Raw genomic sequence first — 15087 nt, forward strand, 5'->3', positions numbered from 1 at the left:
TATTTGCAGCCCCTACATATGTATGTTGAAGGATTTAAGGGTGCAGTTAGCCAGAGAACATCAATTAAAGTACATAAACTTGGCTTATAATCATAATACCAGTAACCGAGTCTTGACTTCTCCTGACCCTCTAGTGCGTTTTGCACCCTATCGGCCTCAAGACATCGCCCTCAAGCCTCTGCTGTTCGAGGTGCCCAGCATCACCATGGACTCTGTCTTCACGGGCCGCGAGTGGCTCTTCCAGGAGATCGACGCCCACCTCAACAGCCCCAACGCCAGCACCAACCGCGGCGTGGCCGTAGTAGGCAACATCGGTTTCGGCAAGACGGCGATCATCTCCCGCCTGGTGGCGCTCAGCTGCCACGGCACCCGCATGAGGCAGATCGCCTCCGACAGCCCTCAGGCTTCACCCAAACGTAGGCATCGGTTTATTTATTATGATTCCATTTCTAAATTGTGGCATTTTATAAATGTTGCACAGTCTCAGTTCAGCCTTTGTTGTGAGAGTAGCAGTGTGAAAAGATTGCATCGAGCTGTCGCTGACCGGCGTGCTGTCTTGTGTCCAGATGGAGAGGGGCTCCCTCTCACCCAGCCCCAGCCCACTCATGGCACCCTGGGAGGAGGCAGCTGTCCTGGGACCCCTGAGATGAGGCGGCGTCAGGAAGAAGCCATGAGGAGGCTGGCCTCTCAGGTACCACATACACCTGTGACCATGTGCACATTTACATTTCAGCTTCTGATTTACAGACAAAGCGCCACTAATAATTATAAAATAATGTGGTGGGGACGTTTGTCTCTGAGTCCTTAAATACTTATGGCTCATGTGGCTCAGAGCCAGAAAGCGCTGTTCGAGACAGCGTTTCGACCAACATCTGTGAGCATGAAACCACTGGATAATACCACTATTAATATTAATATTACAACTAAGAAAATGGCTCAGGACAGTTTGTCGGGCGTACTCCGACTCTTCAGAATACCCGAGATCCTGTTATTGACTTGTGATTTATATCATCTACATGCGGTCAAGTGCGTGCACCCACTTCAGACGGGGTACACGCTAGCGTTTATAGCTCAGAGGCTGTATATTATATATTTTCTTTTTTTAACGGTTTGAAACAAGTCTCCAGCTACTTCTTCAGTTGGTTAGGAGAATGCTGCAACGCTGTTTCTCTCTTCATGATGATTAGGAGGAAATATTGCTGTATCACTCACTAAAATGTCCATTTTAGTATAATAATACATTTTGTTGCGTGTGTGGCTCAGCGTGAAATCCTCAGTCCGCCTGTTATTGAAAAACCGTGACATGATTTTAAACGGCTCCTTTTTATGTCTTAATTTTTCAATTAGTGACATCATAGGAGGCAGGATCGCCGATTATTCGCTCTTTTTTGAAAATGCCTTTCCACAATGCGAGCGTGGTCACGGCTCGGCTTCTGTGAGAGGTGATACGGCGTCGAGCCTTTTGAAAGAAAGTCAAAGTTTCGCGCCACCTGCGAGCTATCGTGGACTCACACAGGGCTCGCTCCTGAGGTGGTCGACTTCAAACAAGCCGGAGATCAGCTGCGAATTTGCTTTCAAATGTTGGCTTTTAAAACATTATTGCTGGAGGATATAACTTTTCTGCAACGTCGACCCATATGACGGTGATCCCTTGTCCTGCTCCGCCTCCTGTCTGCTGTTGCACATTGGCCCCCCCTCCCCCTGCCGCTTAGCCATCTGCATCCCCAGTCCCAGCCTGATGCATTATGCAGATGTGTTTAAAAAAGAAAAAACAACTTTGCCAGGGAGCCTTATGAAATATTTATACCTGCAGAAAGCCATTTCCCAGCCAACCTATTAGATCTTGTTAACTCTGTGCATTAATAATTGAGCTCACTCCCTTTTTCACCCCTTTTGTTTTAAAGCCTTTTATTCCATTGTGCCCCAAAAATTAGCATGCCATTTTGATTAGTGTTTATTCCCGGCTGCACTCTGATACCACCTCTGGAAATCCAAACTCTTTATGATCTCTCGGTCCCCACGAGCGCTCGGTCACACCTGCTGCTATTGTTTTGTTGACTGACCTCTCTTGAACCCGCACGTCAGCGCGAAAGACTTTTTATTCGTGCGGCCGTTTCATTTAAACATGTTTCCAGTACGTGGCTGTGAAATATGACAGTTTAACACTTGACTCCACAGTCGTCTAACACATGAGCATGCATGAGCTAACTCCGAATCAGTCTCTCTTGGCAGCCGGAAGCGATGAATTATTAATAGCTGAAACCGTGCAGCGAAACGAGAAGTATTATGTTTCATTATACTGCAATCATCCACCATGAAGTTGACTCAATCCCAAATGAGTTGTAGCTGGAGTAGACGCTGGGAAAACTGGCTGAGCCCTGGAAAAGTGTGCTTTCTGAAAAGTCATGTGTCTCCCTGACACTGATCTTCTGCTGAAGGTTAGGATCACATGAAGGGAATGGAAGTGCTCACCTTTATATTTCTCTCACTGACCTGCCTGCACTCTTTCTCCCAACTCTCTGTCGCCCCCAGGTGGTGGCGTACCACTACTGCCAGGCAGATAACGCCTACACCTGCCTGGTGCCGGAGTTTGTGCACAACGTGGCGGCCCTGCTGTGCCGCTCGCCGCACCTCGTTGCCTACAGGGAGCAGCTGCTGAGGGAGCCACACCTACAGAGCATCCTGAGTCTGCGCTCCTGCGTCCAGGACCCCCTGGCCTCCTTCAGGAGGGGCGTGCTGGAGCCCCTGGATGCACTTTACAAAGGTGATACAACTCAGTCAATCGAACTTTATTTCTATAGCACCTTTCATACAGCAAAGTAACACACAGTGCTTCAATAACAACAATACCCTCCACCCCATCCCCCCACTCTGCTACACACATACATACACAGCAAGCAATGCACACAGGAAAATAAATAAAGAACAGACATTATTAAAACACAGGGACAAGACATGTCAGTGGTGAAATACTTTAAATAAAACACTATAATTCATAATAATAATTACAGTACAGTAGGTTCAAAGCCCCCATCCAGCACCTGAACTACACCTGTGGTTCAAGGTAGTGTCAAACAGAGGTGGCAGAAGTATTCAGATCCTTTACTACAGTACTAATACCACCAGTGAGGGAATGTAACTAAGTATATTTACTCAAGTACTGCAATTTTGAGTGCAGCTACTTAGAGTATTTCCATTTTCTGCTACGTTACACGTCCACTCCACTGCATTTATTTGATAACTTTAGTTACTTTGCAGATTGCGTGCATCAGATCCAAAACAGTGCATTAATTAATTTATCTGCAATCAGATTTAAAAGAACAAAACAGTAAAAATAACACAGATTTCAAGTTCCAGGAAGTTCAGGTACTCGTATCGGTTCAAATTCATCATGTGGGATTCGAGGATCTATTTAAAATCTAAATGTATTTAGTGGTTTATAGCCGTACGCAGGGGTCAAAGCTCAAGGTGGGTAACAGGTATTATATCATGCAAGAAGAAAAGAATCAGGAGCACCTTGACTTTATACGTTTGTATGAAATCATTGGTATGATTTTTCTATATAGAAGAATTTCTCATACAGAAAACGACAGTAATCTTTAGCTCTAAATGATCCAAAGCCCTTTCAAGTCTTTCCGTCTCAGTGTCAGTGGGTACAACCTTGACTTATTTGCTCTGTTGGTCTGAATGTTTTCAAATTCTTCAGAATAAACTGGATTGAATTTGTAATAATTTAAAGGTATTTGGTATTTCATTCAGACTCAGTGCTTTTGGCAATTCATTATTGCTGCTTTTTCAGACCTTCAGTATCCAATTCATCCTTTTAATCGAATCTTTGGTCGCTTAATATGAGAAGCTTCCTCTGCACAATGTGCTCAACGCAGTCAAATGTTCTTAATGTCAGTGTCTGAATGTATTTTTGTACGTTTTTGTTCAAACCTCCGTCAAAAATGACCTTCACACAAAGAGATGAACACAAAAACAGTGATGATTCATTGTATGAAATATGATTTTTTTTTTTTTTTTGTGCCAAACTTACATGAAGGCCCGAATAATGAAGAATTTGTATAGACAGCATTTCCAATGTTAATAAAGTCTCTCCTAATGCAACAACTCAGTGCAATTGATCGATTTTTAAAGGGAGTCTGGCCTGTATTAGTTGCTGTTCGCTGTATTTGTAAGATTTGACATATTTACTTTCTAGAAAATGTTGTCTTCTTTAATAAATGTAGTGTAAATGGGGAAATGAGTTGAAGCTATTAGTTTCTAAAGCTGCTAAACGTTGGCAGTTTAGAAACACTTTAGAGGGATGGGCACACAGGTTGGTACAGCGAGGCAGCGACAAACTGACTCTTTATACAGGGAACAAAACAATTTCATGTTGTTCATTAAATGCCGAATTTACAAGACCGCATAGATGATTTAGGATTTGCCGTAGCTATTTTGCAAAGTTTTTTTTTATTTCTCCTCACGCAACAACTCTTAAAACTGTGTGATTTTTAAAGGGACTCTGGGGATATTATGGTTACTAATGTGGTCTGAGTGATTGGATCTCAAATGCATCCCTCCATGCCTTAGGGGTGTTCACAGCTGTGCTTAGAGCTGTCCACCCATTCAGGCCGGATGATGTATCCCATAATTAATATGTCCATGGATATATGAGGTCTGAACTGGGCCCGTGTTGAGACTTTCTCCTGTCTCCAAGCTCAAAAATAAACCGTCAAGCTAAAGATGTAGATTTTTTTTTTCATGACAGTCCATGTTTTGTTTTTTTCAGAGAGGAAGATCAACTCCGAGGAGGACCTCATCATCCTCATCGACGGTCTGAATGAGGCAGAGTTCCACAAGCCGGACTACGGAGACACCATCGTGTCCTTCCTCACCAAAACCATCAACAAGTTCCCTCCGTGGCTCAAACTGGTGGTCACAGTCAGAACCACGTTACAGGTAGAGAACAGGCACAGTATCCACGTCAGTAAATCCTGCTGCTTGTGTCTGTTTCTATTCAATCGAACTCAGAAGGTTGTATTTTTAAAACCAGCTTCTCTTTATTGTATTATTTGTTAACATGATCGCAGGTTAGTTATGCATCAGGTGGAGGTCACTGACTGACTATTGAGTTCCTCTTTAATACAACTCTACCGTCTCTGTCTCTGACCTTTTAATTTTTCCTTTTTTTTTATTAAAATCTGACCTTTTGTTTCTGTTTTTCCTGCATTTACCTTCCATTCATGAGGAATTATTCACAGCATGTTACACTTTATTTGGCCTGTATATGAATCATTATAAGTGAGTGAGTACGTAGGCTGTTGTCAAATCTATCCCGATGTCTCCGCACCAATGCAACTAAAAACGATTCTGTTCAGGAGATCACCAACGCGCTGCCGTTCCACCGCATCTCTCTGGACGGCCTGGAGGAGAACGACGCCATAGACCAGGACCTGCAGGGCTACATCCTGCACCGCATCCACAGCAGCCCGGAGATCCAGAACAACATCTCGCTCAACGGCAAGATGGACAACACCACCTTCGGCAAGCTCAGCGCCCACCTCAAGGCCCTGAGCCAGGGCTCCTACCTGTACCTCAAGCTCACCTTTGACCTCATCGAGAAGGGCTACCTTGTTCTCAAAAGCTCCAGTTATAAGGTACGGAGTTATTGGTTAGTTTGTAACGGTGTTCACAGGTGTAGCTCCGATCACAGGTGCATGTGGGAGAGTTGACAGATACTTCATGGAGGCACTAAAGGTACTTTAAAAGCCTTGGTGCCTGATTACAGCGCATCACATCAAAAAATCCAGGGTTCCCACGGATCCTTGAAATCCTTGAAAGGCCATGAAAGTGTTCAGACATGTGTCATCGGAAGTGCTTTGATTTATATATTTTGTGCAAGAATAGAAAGTGAGTTTTTTAATTTGTTATTTTGTGGCTTGACCTTGGTATACTGGCTTCTCTCTCTTGTTAGTATTTGTCTGTAGGCTTCTGTAAAGTCTGATAATTCTCTCTCAGTGTTGCAACAGTAATGGAAATTGAATTTGAGAGAATTGGACCTCGAAAGTGCTTGAAAATTCATTGAATTTAATGTTTAAGAAGGTGTGGGAACCCTCTTAGAAAACTTAGGCTCAGAAAACTTGGCTCAAGTTGTAGCCCACACCAGCTCCCTGAAAGCTTATATATAAAGTATAAATCAACATCAACAAAATCAACAAATATAGGTCAAAATGTATTTACATCATTATTATTATTACATTTATTCAGCATCCCAACTTTTTAGAAACTGTTTTTATAGTGAGCCTGATTTGCAACGGCAAAACTTAAAGGGATTTTTTATTTACCTGCACTCTGACACGCTTTGTGTCGAAGCAGTTTCATGAAATCTTCTTGACAGTCGGAGCCCAACACCTTTTTGATAAATAATGCAGTTGAATTGTTTTAGTGTGCGTTTCATAATGAAATATTTTATCTCACACCCCCAGATTCATTTAATTTCATGTATTCAGAAGTGCTTCCAGACTCCATAAAAAATGACATCTTATAAATTCACATTCTCCTCTCCACGCTGGAATAGTCGAAGACGCGCTCTACAAACACGATGCATTATTCATGTCCTGAAGAGCCGATCCAGAGGAAAATCAGCATCACGAATCAGACTCTCTCTCCTTCCTTCCATAGGTGGTTCCAGTCAACCTGGCGGAGGTGTATCTGCTGCAGTGCAACATGCGCTTCCCCACGCAGTCGTCGTTCGAGCGGGCGCTTCCTCTGCTCAATGTGGCCGTGGCCTCGCTTCATCCGCTGACTGATGAGCAGATTTATCAGGCCATCAACTCTGGTTCGCTGCAGGTAGTGACCCTCAGATACACCACACCTCAAACCTTTTATTATCTCAAGCCCTTCACTGGATTTAATGTGGAAGAAAATGGCCTCAGTGATCCAGTCAAAGTCAAACTTCTCATTTAAAGAGCAACATTGTTATACGTATGAAAGATGGGTTCGGCGAAAGAGTTTCGGTTATTTTGTGAAGTCGCTTCTTGCTAATCTGTCGTAAAAGCTAAAAGTTCATAGTATGTTATTAAACGTTTATTTAACACGGCCACGTGTGCTTAAAAGCCCTGAAAACATATTTCTTCAATCAACTTCTCACTGTGAGCGATGGGGTCTCACACGAGCACGTTTCCTGCCAAATCCAGAACAGTTTTTGTTCTTTAGCTTTACATTTCTGTATTTTTTTTTGGGTTTTCTCTGTACTGTAACGGATGGCTTGAAGTGGACCAGGCTCAGCTGGAAGAAATGTGACCTCACTTTTGGATTTGGCGTTATTTGACTGCAGTCTTGAAACGAGAACGAGCATCACACTTTATAAATAATTCTCACATTGGTTCCTCTCGACCTTCGTCAAGATAGTTTCGTACAATGACTTGAAAAAGCTGCAAGGCTGATGGTTTCATTCATTAGATAGACTTAGTTGTGTGTTGGGGTATCTCACTTGTTCCTGTTTTCCCTTTATGTGGACTATAACGCGACAGATCCAACATATTTCACTGTTAAATAACTGAGAGACGCTCCCTCGGGAGAATAACTGACCCACACCTGTGCATAAAGACTGAGAAATGGGAATGCGAAACACCGTCTATTTAAGATCGTTGTTGTAAGAGTTATATAAAACTCTCCCGACGATCAGTTGTCAATAATGCCGAGCAAGAGCAGCTGATCTTCATTTCTCAAGACTGAAGTGATACTTTCCAGCGTACCTGTATCTAAAATAGAAATAATTGAATGGTGAAATATGTGACTCAAGATCTGATGATAGTTAGCGGGCTGTTCTGACAGTGCCGCTCAGATCTGATCAAGACACACCCACAGTCCTGATGAGGCTCATTAGTTTAGTTTTTTAGTTGTTTTCCTCTTCAGTCATGAATATTTAACGTCATAGAGAAATACAGATTTTCAGGGGAATTAACATTTTAAAGAAAACAGCATATTGCTCTTTTCATTCCAGTGAAAAGAATGAATAACTGGGTTTTTATATTTAACTTGTGCTGGAAGATGTAATAGAGTCCTTCAGCTTGCTGTCAGAATGAAAGAAAGAGGGTTTTTTTGTGTGTTCAATGGGCACTCAACCAGTGAGAAGGTCTAAATATCAAATATTTCAGCCATTATTATGGAAATGGATCTTCCAAAAGCAAATTGTAACGAGGTAAGTCGTTTCGTGCCAAGAAATCTGGCTAATATCCAGCTTCATAACAAATAATGTGTGTGGCTGCAGGGCACACTGGACTGGGAGGATTTCCAGCAGCGTGTAGACAACCTGTCAGTCTTCCTGGTGAAGAGGAGGGACGGTACCAGGATGTTCGTCCACCCGTCCTTCAGGGAGTGGCTCATCTGGAGAGAAGAAGGAGAGAAGACGAAGTTCCTCTGCGACCCGAGGTGAGGACGCAAAACGCTTTCTCTGCGAGGCTGAAAGTGATCGTAGTCTGCTGATGTAAGAAAACGGCTATTCTTTAAAGGAGCAGTTCGCCCCAAATATAAAAATTCAGTCATTATCTCCTCACTCCCGTGTCGATGGAAAGTCAGGTGATGTTTCGTCGTCCACGAAACATTTCTGGAGCTTCGCAGCAAAACAGCGTTGCAGCGTTCTCCTAAACAACTGAAGGAGATGGGGACTTGTTTTAAAACGTTATGAAAAATATGGCTCCAAGTCTCTGGAAGCCCCGAGATCCCAAATTAATTTTAAAAAAAGACGTTATTTACACCCTCGATGTGCAGCCGAACTTGTGCACCCACTTCAGACCGAGTGGGCGTAAACGCATTTAGCTCAGCAGCTGCAGTGAAGATTTCCACTATTTTTTTAAAAAAGGCTGTAAATAACGTCTTTTCAAATTAATTTGGGATCTCGGGGCTTCTGGAGAACTGGATTAATTTTTTTTTTTTTTTATGTTTTCAAACACGTCCCCGTCTACTTTAGTTGTTAAGGAGAATGCTGCAACATTGTTCTGCTGTGAAGCTCCAGCTTCTCACCCTCGTGCCGATGTTACATTGGCACGAGGGCGATACATTAAAACCATCATGTCTTGGAAAGAAGGAAGAAGGTTTTTGGAGGGTGAACGTCCAGAATGCCTTACTATGTTGTCACTTTTTGCAAGTGTGAGGCAAAAAATCCTTGACTGACTCATCGGTTGTCTTCACTAAATCTCAGCTGTTTTCCAAAAAGTAGAATTAATAGGATTCAGATTAAAATTGAATCATGAAGGTCGATGTTTCACCAAAAATATGACAAATAATCATTCTTCTTGCAGCCACTTGCCAGAATGTTTTTCTAAAGCACCTGTCTCTCTTTTAGTCGCAGGTACATTATGTTTATTTCCTGTATGTATCTATAATTAAAACCGATCGCACCAACTGTGCAGATGATAACAGGATGTAATGACCTGATGAGTCCGTCTCCAGTCCTGAAAGATGCCGTGTTTGTCCTCTCTGCAGGAGCGGTCACACGCTACTGGCCTTCTGGTTCTCGCGGCAGGAGAACAAGCTGAACAGGCAGCAGACGATTGAGCTGGGCCATCACATCCTCAAAGCACATATCTTCAAGGTATACCGTCATTTGTCTCCACACACACACACACACACACACACACTCACAGCTGCTGTCTGGCTCTGAAATAATGAATATTTACACTCTCTCTCTCTGTTCAAGGGTCTCAGCAAGAAAGTCGGGGTTTCCTCATCCATCTTGCAAGGCCTGTGGGTATCCTACAGCACAGAAGGCCTTTCTGCTGCACTTTCTTCACTCAGAAACCTCTACACTCCCAACATCAAGGTACAGACTGAGGAGCCAGACTTTAAGAATATTTCAGCATGTTCCCTAAAAAAATGCGCCACAGAAATCTTCCTCTCTCTGGACCGACATTGTTTGAATATTTGAAGCCAACTTCAGCTTGAGGCTATGTTAACTTTTCATTTCCTCACTCTGTGTGTGTGCAGGTGAGCCGGCTGCTGATGCTGGGCGGTGCAAATGTCAACTACCGTACGGAGGTGCTGAACAACGCCCCGGTCCTGTGCGTCCACTCCCACCTGGGCTACATGGACATGGTGGCTCTGCTGCTCGAGTTTGGCGCCTCCGTCGACGCTCCGTCCGAGAGCGGCCTCACGCCGCTGGGCTACGCCGCCGCCGGGGGACACATGGCCATCGTGACTGCACTGTGCCGCAAGAGAGCGAAGGTGTGTGAAGGAAAATGCAGAGGGGAGAGGAAGACTTCCCTCGCTAGATGTCTGTGTCCTGAAAACAGGAGAGAAATTGTAGCCCTGTGTGTTGTGTTTTCCTCATCAAATCCGTGTCCCGTCAACAGGTGGACCACCTGGATAAGAACAGCCAGTGCGCCCTGGTTCATGCAGCCCTGAGGGGCCACATGGAGGTGGTGAAGTTCCTCATCCAGTGCGACTGGAGCCTGGGGCCGCAGCAGCAGCAGCAGTCACCACAATCACAACAGCAGGCGTCCTTCACCAAGAGCCACGCCGTCCAGCAGGCCCTCATCGCCGCAGCCAGTATGGGATACACGGAGGTACGGCCGGGAGGGTGGAGGTCGATGGGATTGAAAGTGGTGTAATGGTTTTGATTATCACGCGCTCCAGTGTGGTGTAATGAGCTCTTCCGCCCCAAATTAGAGACTTTAAATGTTAAGTGTTTTAAAGCAAAAGTGATTAAGGACTTAAAATGAGCTCCTGTAACTACTGCTGCTACCACCGCTTCAAACTCCAGCACTTATATTGACTGTTCTTCTCCTGGAGTTCTTCCTTTTTAAAGTTCTGCATTCGTTAAGGTCAATTTTGTGAGGTTTTGAAATGAAGCTCGACAGGAAAAAGGATATGAAAATGCTCGATTAACTTCTTATGTGCCTCTTTGCACCACATTCCCACCAAGGCTGTGGAGAGAACATATTCAGTAACACAATGAAATGAGTTAAAGCTTAAAAATTCTCATTTAAATTTTGCTGCATGACGTTTTTTGCATATCCAGATTGTATCCAGATCGATTTATCGGAGGTGGTTTGAGATGCAGATTTCACGCCGAAATAAATTGTCTTCTTGATTTCTAACCCTCGTGGCTTAGCTTTGGAAAGCTGCGTCATCAGTGCACGTAGTTACTGACGCCTACGTCGCAACCAAAGCAACCCGTGCAGACAGGCTGGTGATGTCTGGACACAAAAACCTGCTGATCACTTTTCAGATAACAGTCTGTCTTAAAAATCTGAGGCTGTGTTCAGACTACAGGCAAATCAGTTCTGTGTCTCAAGACATCACGAATGTATCTGCATCGGTTTCTATGGTATCGACGAAGGCGTCGTGACACGGCTTTCCAACGCGTGTTTTTTTTTACTGTCCAGACTTCCTGAAATCAATCTGGATATGCCAAAACTTTGTGCAGGCAGTTCGAACAAACAAATGTGATTTGTCTTAACAAAGTCTCATTGTTCCCAGAAAAGACGGACTCAGATGGTGAATAGTTAATCACACAGGTTCAGAGAGGATTCACAAATCCGTCTGCAGAAGAGTAAAGTTACAGTCACTGGAATTTGAGAAAGAGAGAAGGATGGATGGGTAAAAAGATTAAATGAAGAGAAAGATGCAAAGACAGCAAATGAAAGGAGAGAGCAACCAAACTCTATGTCAGCGGCGCCCAAACTTTTTCTCTTGAGGGCCAAAAATGAAACCTTATGGTGACTCACGGGCCAAAAGCAAATACCTATTATATTGTGTTGTATGTATTAAGATGCAAAATGGCACTTGGATCCCACTTTCCCTTCGGCTGACTGACTTCTTGTGCAGGGTGTCACTCAGCCCAGCATGCTGTGATTATGAAAAATAATTAATATTTAGGGATCCAACATAATTACAGAGCATTTTTACCTCAGGGGGCCAAATCAAACGCCCCACTTTGGCTAAAGCAGCGACAATTTTGTTCCAACAGCTGATTGATTGACGTCTGGGGGTCGATGTAGCTGCAAATAATGACTGTCAGTCATCTCAAATGTGGCCTTTTTTTTATAGATCAGACTCAAAAGTAAAGTGAATTCATGATGACTTCTCTCTTCAACATGTTGGACATTAATCTCTGCCCCCCCCCCATCAGATCGTGTCCTACCTGCTGGACCTGCCGGAGAAAGACGAAGAGGAGGTGGAGCGGGCTCAGATCAATAACTTCGACACCCTGTGGGGGGAGACAGGTGGGATTACTTACTTTATTCAGTCGTTACACCAATAAAACCCTGAATCTAATGCTGACAGATGGCCGTGAATGCTTAATGGTTCTTGCAGTCGTGAAAAATAAACTGAAATGAACGTCCTGAGACGTATTCAGACGCTGTCTCTGTGCGCGAGGCAGAGCGCTGCAGTGCGGATATGAGGGATCGCTCTTGTGTGTCTGCTGCTGCTGCTGCTGCTGCTGCTGCGTCAGATGCTGATGGCAGTGCAGTGGTGTCATTGGAGCTCAGACAGGGCTGGGCTCACACAGAAGAAGAGGAGGGAGGAGGAGGAGGAGGGAGGATGAGAGTGATCCAGGCTGCTTTAAAATGACATAGAGTGTGATCGCCCCGTGGCAGGGTGCTGAGAAATGTAATGTATCATTGTGTCCTGAAGCTATGAAACCTCATTGCGACTGTTATTTCTCCAGCTGCAGCGTTGGGACTGCCAGCCGAAGAGGGGAGCTCACTCAGCCGTAGTTTCATTGTTTGTAAGGAGGATTGTTCTGGAAGATGATTTGTAAATCGCTGTGTTACTGGATAGGTCAACTGTAAAGACATTATTCGTTACTACAGCCGGAGGGAGAGTAAGTACAGTGTATCAGCATGTGCAGATTTACTTACTGGAGTGTGCGGATCAAAGTGTTCTTCCAGCAAAGAATAAATAGGTTGAGACCACAGCGAGAACCATAAATCTGCTGATGTTTCTCGTTGCAGATGTATCCTGTCAGTGAATATTTCATCGCGACTCGGACTCGAGTTGACCCGAGTCACTAGCTGTGGTTACATAAACAATATTTATTTTCTGACTTAACCATCAAAGATCTAGAACAATTTTTGGGGTGCCTGCCTCTCAATGATTTCAATTTTCAGTCTTGTTTAAAGTCCCAGTTTTACATTTGCTTTGTCTGAGCTTGGAGGAATTTACCAGAAAATGTCAGACAAAATTAAATTATTTTTGTTTTACTGTGATCTCAGACAGAAGCTCAGGAAGTTTATTTATTAATTTTTTTATTTATTTATAAAGATGAACTTGGTTGTTGTATTTTTTACGTCTTTTTATCTGCCTTTTTTAATTTGCGAGCCAGATGCAGTGTACTTTTGTTTGGCCATGTACCTGTCTGGTCTACAGTCTGTTATGTGTCTACTTTTAATATAATTGCTGAGATTTTAAACTTTGAGATGCTGTGATCAGTCTCAGCCTCAGATATCCGGTGTATCTGCTGGGTTATAGTTGAAATCAGGGTCAGCCCTCCCCCCCCGTGGGGCTGCTACCACTCTGGTAGAGACTCTCTAGAAGAGAAGAAGAGATGTGTTCAGTCTGTTTAAATTATTCCAATTATAATCATTACATTTCAGAAGACGTCTTTTCAAAGGCCTTTGCTCCCAACGAGTCTCTAGAGTCTGTTCCTCTCCTCTCCTCTTCTCTTCTCTGTTCGGCTTTAACTTTACTGTTAAGGTGCATTCTCACTGCTTCTTTTAGTGATAAAGCTCTGAAAAGCTGCTCAGGCAGACTTAGCAGCTAGCTGTGGGAGCATTTAGCAGCTAGAGAGACAGATACCTCCCTCAGGAGTTGGTAAAGATCGACAACAGAGCTGAGAGAGAGTGATTGTTGGACTGTCATCATGCAGCATTCACTAGGTGGACACAAACACGACGAATAAGCTACTGTTTGCTAACAGGCTCTACATATTATCACTGATTCATCGTGTGTTTGTGCGTCCAGCGCTGACCGCGGCGTCCGGTCGGGGGAAGCTGGAGGTGTGTCGTCTGTTGCTGGAGCAGGGCGCGGCCGTGGCCCAGCCCAACAGGAGAGGCATCGTCCCGCTGTTCAGCGCCGTCCGACAGGGACACTGGCAGGTGAGTTGGATGTTTTGGCTTTGATTTGAGATCATCAAGACTATATTTTGCTTCTTCTGGCTTCTTCCAACAGGCAGGAAAGATTTGATATTTTGCTCTCAAGTGAGTAAGACTCCCAGTTGCTGTTGTATAACAAACTGTGTGCTGTGTCTGGGTGTTTCAGATCGTGGACCTGCTCCTCACACACGGCGCAGATGTCAACCTGGCTGACAAGCAGGGTCGTACACCTCTAATGATGGCCGCCTCAGAGGGACACCTGGGGACTGTTGAGTTTTTACTGGCTCAAGGTAAAAAAAGGAACAAATTCTGGGTCAGGTACAGATTTATGTATTTGCCTCAAGCACAATTTTGACACCGAAGCACAAATCGAACCTCGTAAACACAAAATATCTCAACAGAGGAAATAGATGTCTTGATCTTTGGTATTCAGAGCATGGAGGAGTGGATAGTGAGGATAAACTGAGATTTATTCGGGGCATCCTTTTCAGTTGCTCTGTTAAACATGTCTTCTTATCTTCAATCACTATGCAGTGTTTTTTACAGCAATTCCTGTGTGTCTGTGTATCTGAAATGGATGCAAACACAAAGACTCAGAGCTGACAGGCGTACAGTAGAGTCCGCTTTGCCTCCGAGCGAAAATCTCCAAGTGGATGCTGAAATATCGAGAAATCATCTCCGGGCCTTAATGTATGAGGCTAAGGATACAATAAGACTCTGATGTGCCCGGGGTATTTTTCTTCTTCTCGCGCTTGTCCAAACCCCACAGTCATTCATAAAAAGACACACAGCCAACACACTATTAAAAACAAGCATAATTACCGTTTTTTAAATTGTGTTTACAGTAATTGCAGCCAAATTAAATCAGCAACAGCTTTTTAAAAAATCCATCAAAATGAATTAAGCAGTTAGTTCTACAAAAAAAAATAAAAATGACAACCACAGATGGAGCGTGTTTAGGGGTATAAAAGAAGTCAGAGTGAAAGACGCCCGGCTGTTT

The 15087-nt window shown here is 43.9% G+C and overlaps 1 protein-coding gene across 1 annotated transcript in view; it reads left to right on the forward strand.

Annotated features, from left to right (window-relative positions):
* tanc2b (tetratricopeptide repeat, ankyrin repeat and coiled-coil containing 2b) overlaps nt 1–15087 on the forward strand; it is a 141254-nt gene that overhangs the window by 118397 nt on the left and 7770 nt on the right. Inside the window, exons 11-24 of the mRNA XM_073489737.1 lie at nt 135–416; nt 567–691; nt 2533–2764; nt 4778–4947; nt 5367–5645; nt 6670–6837; nt 8261–8421; nt 9475–9583; nt 9689–9811; nt 9976–10212; nt 10341–10553; nt 12122–12215; nt 13957–14090; nt 14254–14377. Coding sequence (XP_073345838.1) covers nt 135–416; nt 567–691; nt 2533–2764; nt 4778–4947; nt 5367–5645; nt 6670–6837; nt 8261–8421; nt 9475–9583; nt 9689–9811; nt 9976–10212; nt 10341–10553; nt 12122–12215; nt 13957–14090; nt 14254–14377 — 2451 coding nt within the window. The remainder of the gene's footprint in view (nt 1–134; nt 417–566; nt 692–2532; nt 2765–4777; nt 4948–5366; nt 5646–6669; nt 6838–8260; nt 8422–9474; nt 9584–9688; nt 9812–9975; nt 10213–10340; nt 10554–12121; nt 12216–13956; nt 14091–14253; nt 14378–15087) is intronic.

Source organism: Pagrus major, chromosome 20 (assembly GCF_040436345.1).
Source record: "Pagrus major chromosome 20, Pma_NU_1.0".
Classification (NCBI taxonomy): Eukaryota; Metazoa; Chordata; class Actinopteri; order Spariformes; family Sparidae; genus Pagrus; species Pagrus major.